Source organism: Martes martes, assembly GCF_963455335.1.
Source record: "Martes martes genome assembly, chromosome: 8".
Taxonomy (NCBI): Eukaryota; Metazoa; Chordata; class Mammalia; order Carnivora; family Mustelidae; genus Martes; species Martes martes.
This window is the reverse complement of record NC_137895.1, coordinates 12,349,119-12,358,409: the sequence shown is the minus strand read 5'-3', so window position 1 is coordinate 12,358,409 and position 9,291 is coordinate 12,349,119. Positions and strand designations below refer to the sequence as shown.

General features: G+C 55.9%; 1 protein-coding gene across 2 annotated transcripts; it reads left to right on the top strand.

Moving 5' to 3' along the window:
- The first annotated feature begins 370 nt into the window (after window positions 1–370).
- HMOX1 (heme oxygenase 1) lies at window positions 371–8,623 on the top strand. Of its 2 annotated transcripts, XM_080811784.1 has the most exons (6): window positions 371–889; window positions 2,073–2,231; window positions 3,481–3,601; window positions 5,790–6,281; window positions 6,905–7,004; window positions 7,907–8,623. In XM_080811784.1, exons 2-6 carry the CDS (start codon window positions 2,110–2,112, stop codon window positions 8,035–8,037), a joined length of 966 nt encoding a protein of 321 aa, XP_080667910.1. In that variant the 5' UTR covers window positions 371–889; window positions 2,073–2,109; the 3' UTR covers window positions 8,038–8,623. The 2 variants fall into 2 exon arrangements, with proteins under 2 accessions (XP_080667910.1, XP_080667909.1); XM_080811783.1 differs by lacking the exon at window positions 371–889 and having other exon boundaries at window positions 1,606–2,231.
- Window positions 8,624–9,291: the final 668 nt, after the last annotated feature.

The window sequence follows — 9,291 nt, the reverse complement described above, 5'->3', positions numbered from 1 at the left end:
TGGAAAGCACTCTATAAAATTGGGTTTAGATTGCAGTTTGTAACTCAATTCCAGCCCCTTCGGGGGCAGCCTAGCAATATTACCATGTTTACCAGAAAGATCTTGTGGTTTATCTATTCATTCTTTCCAATCACTCAGTGCAGAAGGCACCGTCTGCTGCCTGCCAGCCATTGTTCCCAGCCATTGTTCCAGGCTCTGGGATTTACAGAACAAAGCAAAGTCCCTGCCCTTCAGGAAACTTGCATTCTAAGGAGGCCATTGGTTTCTAACAGTCCTCATTTCTAGAAAATTGTTGGCCACACTTTTTTTTTAAAAAAAGATTTTGTTTATTTATTTGGAAGAGAGAGCGAGAGAGCATGAACTCGGACTCGCACAAGTAGGGGAGCTGCAAAGGGAGAGGGAGAAGGAGAAACAGGCTCCTGGCTGAGCAGGGAGCCAGACCTGCGGCTGGATGCCAGAATCCTGGGATCATGACCTGAGCCACAGGCAGGCGCTTAACTGAGCCACCCAGATGCCCATTGGCAACTCTTTTGCCATCTCCGGGAGAGGACACCTCCTCTTGACATTTTGAAATCTTGGTCTCAGACTGCCTGGGTTCAGACCTTGATCTTAACTTCTCTGACTTGGTTTTCTCGTTTGTAAAATGGGGATAATAATACCAGACTGATGGGGGGAATTATGCAGATCAAATAAGCTAACGCATGTGAGTGTTTAAGTAGTAGCTGATGCGCAGCCAGTGCTCGGTGAACACGAGCTGTTAGTACGGAAACGACAGTTCACAGAAGCCGAGCTGGTTCTACGGTCTATAGACTAAACTTGACATAGCCCCTCTATCTGGAAGGCCCAGCAACCTCCTGATTGCCAGATTGACTTGGTGACCAAAACTCAGGTAAGTGCCCCTGCAAGAGGGTGGCTCATGGGCCAGAGTTCTGACCTCGGATTAGATGCACCCACTGCCCACTTCTCGAAGACTGTCTCCAAGCATCAGGGCCTCCTAGACGTGCGTGGATGGAAGGCACGGCAGGACACAGCCACCACAGCCACCGTGCTTGACAGAGCATGCTCAAATCTTACTAGCATTTTTTCAGATGTGGGGCACTTGCTACTTCCATTTCCAAGCAGCATCCCTGTCCCAAGCCAAAGTCACCTTTTTATAATTTTTGTTTGTGTTTTTGTTTTTTTAGTTTAGAATCCAGAATGGTGGCATTGGGATGGGACTTTAGGAAACACCCAGTTTTCTCACCTGGGCTTATCCAATGACCTGCTCTCCCCGAGTCCTAAGTGACAGATCTCCTGCAGACCTAGCTCAGTAGTAGCTCAGACACAGCCGACTCTGTGAAGAGAGGAGTCAGCTGTGACAAGTTCTGGAAGAGCGCCCTAGGCATGAGAGCCGGGAAGTAGAATGTGTGACAGGCATGGCTCTCAGGTTGCGTGTGCACCAAGTGCAACGACAGCTTGGAGGAGGAGGGCAGACTTCGACTCACTCCCAGGTTTGGGTCCTGGTTTCCTGCTTTATGTGTGGCCTGGGGAACACCACTCCCTTGCCCCCTGCCTCAGTTTCCCCGTCTGTAAAACGGTAGCGATCTACCCCACAGAATAAATGTAGAGAGGAACCATAAACACATCACAATCTCTAACACTTGGTGCTAAAAAAAAAAAAAAGTCCTAAATGTACATATAGAGTGAGAATGAGGAGGCAGGCTGTCAGTGCAGGGTACCTTGGAGAGAGGTGACATCTGGGGAGAGCAGCCTCCCAGCACGGGGGAGGAAAGCAGGCAGGGTCTGGGGCTGCTAAGTCCGGGCGGTCGCCCACTAGCCTCCCAGCTTTCTGGACCTTTCAGAATCCCAGGGTGCTCAGGTCCCATCCCGGCATGGGGGCCTCTGGAAGGGACCAAATCACGGGGCTGCTCAGATTTCCAGAAGAGTTTTTTTATTTTTATTATTTTTTTTAAGCGTCCTGTTTTAAATTGCTTTGTTTTCCTTGGGTCATATGACCGCTCCCCCTCCACCCCCGCTGGCCCGGGGCGGGCGCGGCGCGGGTGTTGCAACTTCGGGCCCAATGTGGGGATCAGCTGCTGGCCGCCGCCACGTGACCCGCGGCTGGGATAAATGGACGGCGCGGCCCCGCTCGGCACAGTCACTCTCGCACGTCCTCTTGCGCGTCCGGAGACGTCGGAGCCAGCCCCAGAGACACCGAGAGCCGGCTGGATGGAGCGCCCGCAGCCCGACAGGCAAGCGCGGGGCGCGGGGCGCGGGGCGCGGGGCGCGGGGCGCGGGGCGCGGGGCGCGGGGCGCGGGGCGCGGGGCGCGGGGCGCGGGAGACCGGCCTCTCCCGGGTGGGCAGCCCTTGCGGTGCCGCCTAGCTCTCGGCTCCAGTCCCTTCCGGAGACAGTGCCGGGAGCCTCTTCGCTGAGTCCCCGTGGTCTTTGGACTAAGGAGCCGGGTTTCGGTCTCAACCGGTGGGGTCGTTAGAGGGAGAAAGGTTATTTACACGTCTGGCTGCCACAGGTTGGGTGACCAGATGGGAGTGTCCCTATGGTTTTGTTATTTTATTTTCTGTTACTATTTATTTATTTATTTATTTATTTAGACTTTTTAATGTCCTTGGAGGTGCTTTCTGCTTAATCTAGAATCTGTGGGGCTGCGGTGCCTGGGTGACAGTGGCTGGTTCTCTTACCAGAGCCCCCTGGTGGCCACGTCCTCCTCTTACTAGGGGTCCAGCACCTGAAGGAGACACCACGGTGGCTGTCCTGTCCCCGTTTTACAGATGACGACTGCACTGTTCAGGGAGGCAGGAAACCCAAGGCCCTCTGGTTAGCAGGTGTCCAAGCTGGGATCTGAACCAGAGTCTGTCCACCTCCAAGTGTGGCTCCTTCCCTTCTCCCAGGAGTCTGATGAGCATGTACAGAACAGGGTGATGTTTCTGGAAAGGGTGAGGGAGAGAAAGGAGAAATAACTGTTCTGTGGGAGGTGGATACGGACATAGAGCAGAAATACTCCCAGAAAGGGACTTTTTCTTTGAGTAAAATAGAGTTTTGCAGATTTTTTTTTTTAACCCAAGCACTTTCATGATGAGCATAACATTATAAGAGATTTGTGTCTGAAATATCAACAGAATAAATGAATTAAATCTTGGGTCTAGAGCCAATCGAAGCAATTATGACCTAAAATATAAATGTTCATACTGCTGGGGCTGCTTCTCACTGGGCATTGCAAACACCACCCCCCTTCCTCCATAGTCAGTGGTGCCAGGATTTCCCAGTTGGTTGTGTGACTTGGAGCACGTTGTTGGGGCTGCATCCTAAGGCAGTCGGGAACGTTGCCCCTGTATTAGATGGCAGGCTGGACTGACTTCTTCAGAGAAGCCTGATAGTGCTCGAAGACCTGCGGATACACAGGTGGTGTCCCCAGGAGCTCCAGCATTGGGAGGAACCCTGCTCAGAGCCACCCTTGTTCACCCTCCCCGCCTCCCCTCTGCAGCATGCCCCAGGATTTGTCAGAGGCCCTGAAGGAAGCCACCAAGGAAGTGCACATCCAGGCAGAGAACGCCGAGTTCATGAAGAACTTCCAGAAGGGCCTGGTGACCCGAAAAGGGTTTAAGGTATGTGGCCTGGTGGGACAAGCCCTGCTGGAGGACGTAATGGGTGTGTGTCCCAGGCGCTCAGGCCGGTGGTTTGAGCAGGGATTGGGACCAGGGATGCTGAGGGACCAGAGGGGCGTGTCCAAGGGAATCATTTTGCAGATGACATTGAGGCTTAAAGAGGACAGGTGGCCTGCTCAGGGTCACACAGCAAATTCACAGCCTGCTACGTGCCGTTGCGGGGGCGGGGAGGGGGTTTGCTGGGGCTCTAGAGCCGTCCACTGAGTGCCTGTTCTGTGCTGGGCATTTTACACACTCCGTTTCTAATCTGTGCCCCAGGTCTGGGGGAAGGAAGGCAAGGAAGGGCAGGCCCAGAGAGGTGAAGCAGCTAGCGGGAGGTCACACAGCCAGTAGGTAAATGGGGAAGGCTGAAATCAAGCCGAGGTTGGTGTTCCTTCAGGGCCTGTGCTCCTGACCTGAGGCAGGGGGTGGCATGGGTTTGAGCCCGAGCTCAGCCACCTCCTCACCGGGCAGCCTGTGGGCAGCTTCCGACAGCGGGGTCTTCTTAAGCACCCACTCTCTGCTAGGCACGGATTTTTGCTGTTTCCCCGCACGGCTCAGGAATTCATGCAAACAGCGGACGAGCACTCGAAGAATCAGGCAGGGGTCGGGTGCTCAGACATCACTGTGAGGACAGGCTTGTTCAGGTTGAATGGGGGTGCTGAGGTGGGGAGCCCTATCCCCCGACTGCTGATACTCCTTCCTTTTGTGGCCTGCACGCTCCCCCCACTTCCAACCGGAGAGACGCTTTGGTGGCAGGTGCTGTGCTGTTCTAGGGGGTCAGGCCCGTGCCTGCCTCCTGCCTCCTCCGTGCGTGCCTCCTGCCTCCTCCGTGCGTGCCTCCTCCTCCTCCATCTGGTCTCAGCTCCCTCTCCCGTGCTCTTCCTCCCTTTCTCAAAAAGATGGCATGCACCCAGTGGTTGGAATGGGGCTAGGGGGCAGCAGAAGCCGGGGAGGTGGCTCTCGGGGTATCCTATCCCCAGCCACTGGGACTTTGGATCTTACCTCTCAGCCCCTGAGTTCGAAGTGAGCATGGAGATCCGGGAGAGAACCCAGTGCTCACCCAGATGATGCTGAAGGAGGCGGTGTTTCTCACCACAGCCTGGGAACGGAGGGCCAAGTGCCAGCCTGTGCCTTGTACTTGACCTGGGTCACCCTGCTTGACTCTCCCAGCAGCCCCCTGTAGGACATCGTTGTCCTCTTTGGCGGGGGAGGGGACCGAGGCTTGTCTGGACAGTTGCTCAGACCTTCAATCACCCAGAGAGGGCGAGTGGCTTACCCGAGGGCCCGCAGCCTGGGCCTGGCTGAGCCCAGGTTCGAACCAGGTCAGCTCACTTGATGACCCGGGCGGTTTTGTATCAGGCCTCCTGGTTTTCTGCCCCCCACTGAGAAGGTCTGTGGCTCAGAAAGAACTTGGAAACCTCAACCAGAGCATCTAAACTTTGTCCTCTTTGAAACTCCAGATCGAGGGTTAATGTGTGATGGGAGGGTCCCCAAGTCAAGCTGTGCCGGGCTGGTCCCCCCCAGGCCAGCCTCTGGAGGTGGTGGAGTTCAGAGTGGGTCTCTGGGAAGGAGAATCGGCCCCACAGATAGTCACCCGGAGGTCCAAGTCCAGAGGCACTGGGAGGCTCCCGTGAATGCGTTCATTCAGGTCCTCCCTTGCTCCAGGGCCGCGTTGGCTCCCAGCAACGCCTGGGCCCGACTCCAGTTTCGTTTCTTGCTAGCTGTGAGGGCTCACCGTCTCCTACCCTCTCCAAGCTTAGCTTCCTTTTCTGTAAACCGGGGATGGCAAGTCCTCTGTGGGGTTTTATAAGGGCTGAGTTAGGCTGCGTGTTCATCTGTGGAGTACCAGGGTTTCAGGTGTTTCAAGTGCGTGGTCGAAAGACTGTACTTTCAGGGATCATTTCTATAGTTTGTTCCTAGAGAAGTTTCTCTGAATGTGTAGAGTACTCAAGTGCGTGGTCGAATTTTCCCCTGACCTGCCCTCTTGTCTGCGGTGCAGGGGGAATGGGACCGGGGACAAGCAGAAGGTGGGGGCCCTGCCCCGGGGGGGGGGTATCACAAGGGTCTCACCAAGACAGCCGCAGAGGGGCTGGATGGGGTTTTTATGCGAGGCCAGCAGCCCAACCTGCTCGTGTGACCATTTCAGCTGGTGATGGCCTCTCTGTACCATGTCTACGTGGCCCTGGAGGAGGAGATCGAGCGCAACAAGGACAACCCGGTGTTCGCCCCGCTTTACTTCCCAGAAGAGCTGCACCGCAAGGCCGCCCTGGAGCGGGACATGGCCTTTTGGTACGGAACCCGCTGGCAGGAGGCCATCCCCTACACGCAGGCCACCCGGCGCTACGTGCGGCGACTCCAGGAGGTGGGGCGCAAGGAGCCAGAGCTGCTGGTGGCCCACGCCTACACCCGCTACCTCGGCGACCTGTCAGGGGGCCAGGTCCTCAAGAAGATCGCTCAGAAGGCCCTGGACCTGCCCAGCTCTGGCGAGGGCGTGGACTTCTTCACTTTCCCCAACATCGCCAGCGCCACCAAGTTCAAGCAGCTCTACCGCTCCCGCATGAACTCTCTGGAGATGACCCCCGAGGTCAGGCGGAGAGTCCTTGAGGAGGCCAAGACGGCGTTCCTCCTCAACATCCAGGTGAGGGTCTGGCAGCCCGGGGCGGGGGTCGTGGTGAAGCTGGGCCTCCAGGTCTGCCACTGACTAGCTGGGTGGTCTTTATTACCTCAGTCGCCCCATCTATAAAATGGGGATAGAACAGTACCCGCCTCCTAGGGCTGTTGGGAGGGTCAAGCAAGATCATACTGATCATGGCAGGAGCTGGCACAGGGCCAGCCCTGTTCTGTTAGTTTGTGTTCTCTGGGGATGTGATGGGGTACCATTGTAGCCCTCTGTGACCGCACTCTCTGACAATATTGCTGTCGTGGGTGCGTGGTTATGTGGCCAGGTTGGCACTGCAGGGCGGGGGGGGTCCCCAGCTGGCGCAGGTGTGGCCAGGACACGGGGGAAGGGCATGACCAGAATGCCCTCACGGCAGGATGCTGGTTATCTGCGAGCACGTGGGGAGGAGCGGGCAGGCGACGTGGATGCACCTGTGACATTTTCCCTCAAAAGCTGGGTGACAGGAATGGGACTGCTTAGTATTTTTCTTCATGATTTTGTGAAGTTGTCAAGATTTCTGAGGGCAGCTTAAAATACCGCCTTCGGCTGGGGCCTACCGCCATCTCTCACCGGGACGGGCTTGTGTGTCTTCTGTCTCTTAGCTGTTTGAGGAGCTGCAGGAGCTGCTGAGCCAGGACACAGAGGACCAGAGCCCCTCACAGGCCCCGGGGCTACGCCGGCGGGCAGGCAGCGGGGCACAAGGTGAGGACCCCCGACCCACCGGGATGGGCTCTATGGGAGGGGAGCCCGGGGCCCGGTGGTCTGTCTCCAGTACCTCTTGGCTGTTCTGTCTTCTGAGTGTTTTAAATGAGAAGCAGGGCACGGGCACAGGGGCCTGGGGCCGTCCTTCCGGTGTGGCTCAGGGCCAGCTGTGCAGCCTCTCCACACCTCAGTCTTCCCCATCTCTAAAATCAAGGGCAGTCGACAAGTTCTAGTTCACTGGCTGGGAGTACAGACATGCACACAAAAGACCGTCAGGAGTCCTGGGCAGAGCCTCTTTTTGTGTGTGTGTGAAGCCCAATGTGGGGCTTGATCTCATGACCGTGAGGTCATGAACTGAGCTGAGATCAAGAGTCGGGAGCTGTCCTAGCTGTTACCGTGCCATGGGACACCGGGAAGACAAGGGACCCCCTGGGTCTTTTTCCTTTGCTCCTGGAGCCGCCCTCCCCAGCCTGCCCTGTGGCTTCCCCACCTGAGCCAGGAGCACGTGGAACCCTCTGTTGGTGGAACGGTGCCTGGGAACGTGGGAATGAGGCCGGGTCCGATGGGATGGGATGGGCTACCTGGTAGGAGGAGGGGTCTTTACCCTCATGCAGCAGTTCTCAAAGTGCGGTCCCGTCGAGTGCCCCTGGAGGGTGTGTTCTCACCGTGTGGGCTGGCTAAAGATGGAAATGTGCACGGCTTAGAGAAGTAGTAAGCTCCCTGTCTTTGGAGGGATCCAAGCAGTGGCCAGAGGGCTCCCTGTCTGCATTAGCAGAATCCTGGCATTGAGCTGGAACAGTACTAGGGACCCCTGAGGCCCTTTTGCTGTGTTTTTCTGGGACCCCCTCATATCTCCCACCTCTATCCACCTGTTGGTGACATTGCCCCCTTCTCTCTCGCAGACTCGACTCCCACGGAACCTCCCAGAGGGAAGCTCCAGCTCAACGTTCTCTCCCAGGCACCGCTCCTCCGATGGGTCCTTATGCTCAGCTTTCTGGTGGCGACGGTGGCTATGGGGCTTTATGTCATGTGAATGCAAGGGCGCTGGCCCTGTACACTGTGAACTCTGTCCAATGGAGGACATTCTGTAGAGGAACTGTCTCTTGGCTGGCTTCCTTACCTTAGGCATGAGGGGTTGTCGGTGCCCTCTGCCCTGTCCCTGCATCCCTCTTTGGGAAGGGAGTCTGTGGCATCTTCCCCAACCCAAAGCACATCCAGCTCACAGACATGAACTTCCAAAGTGGGATGAGGCATCCTGCCTGGGCCCTCAGCACCCCCAGTTCCTGCAGCAGAGCCCCGAAGACATGGCCAGAAGTGGCAGCTGTCTCAAACCGCCAAGGGTCCCGGGTTCACGGTCTCCTTGACATGCCATGGCCTCTTTCTCTGCGGGCCGTGGCAAGTTTATATAAATGTGCAAAGATGTTGTGTCTTGTGTCTGTCTTGTTTTTGTTGGAGCCACTCTGTTCTTGGCTGCACCTGAGCTGTGGTGTTTTGTTATGTTCTGTTTTTATAGCAGAGTCGGGGTGGGGTTGGAGGGGAGGTAGGTGTTTAACAACACTGTGGCCTTGGCCTCTAACTTTTGTGTGAAATAATAAACTCCAGTGCCTGATAGTAACCTGAAGTGTTTTTCTTGGGCTCTGTTATCCTTGGGGAGCTGAACTTTTCCCCGCTTGTCTCTCGAACATTCCTGGGGAGAAGGGGTGAGGGTGGGAGTAGAAGGGGACCAGTTTCGGAGGTTGGTCTCTGTTTTGAGAATGTGCAGGGTGAGCTTTAGGAAGTTGGTGTGCGAATCCTCGTGTTGAACCTTGTGTGATGCAAGACTCAGCTTTACTGAGGATGGCATTGCCCTACGGGGCTGAAATGAGCCGATTCTGGGATAAAATTGACGCAGTTGCTCCCGCGAATCTTTGGGACTCCTGTGAGATCCCTGGGTTCCAATCCCTGCCACTCTACTTTGTAGCTCTTCCTTTGAGGTTAGTTATTAACCTTGCTGGGGCTCCGTTCTGTCACCTGTAACATGAATACAGTGAGACCTACCTCACCCGCCTGTCTTGAGAAGCAAATGAGATGCAGGTAACATGCCAACATCATACCACATCAGGTCCTATCAGGAATTGAGGCCAACCGGGGGTTTGTGATTTTTGCGAAGTGGTTTTTGTGCTGTGTGTGTGAGTCACTTCACCTGTGTCCCCTCATTTAATCCTCGCAGCAAGCCTGTGAGGGGTGCTACCACTCTGGGGGGGCAGGATGGATTTAAACCAGGTCTGTGCACCTCCAAAACCCCACG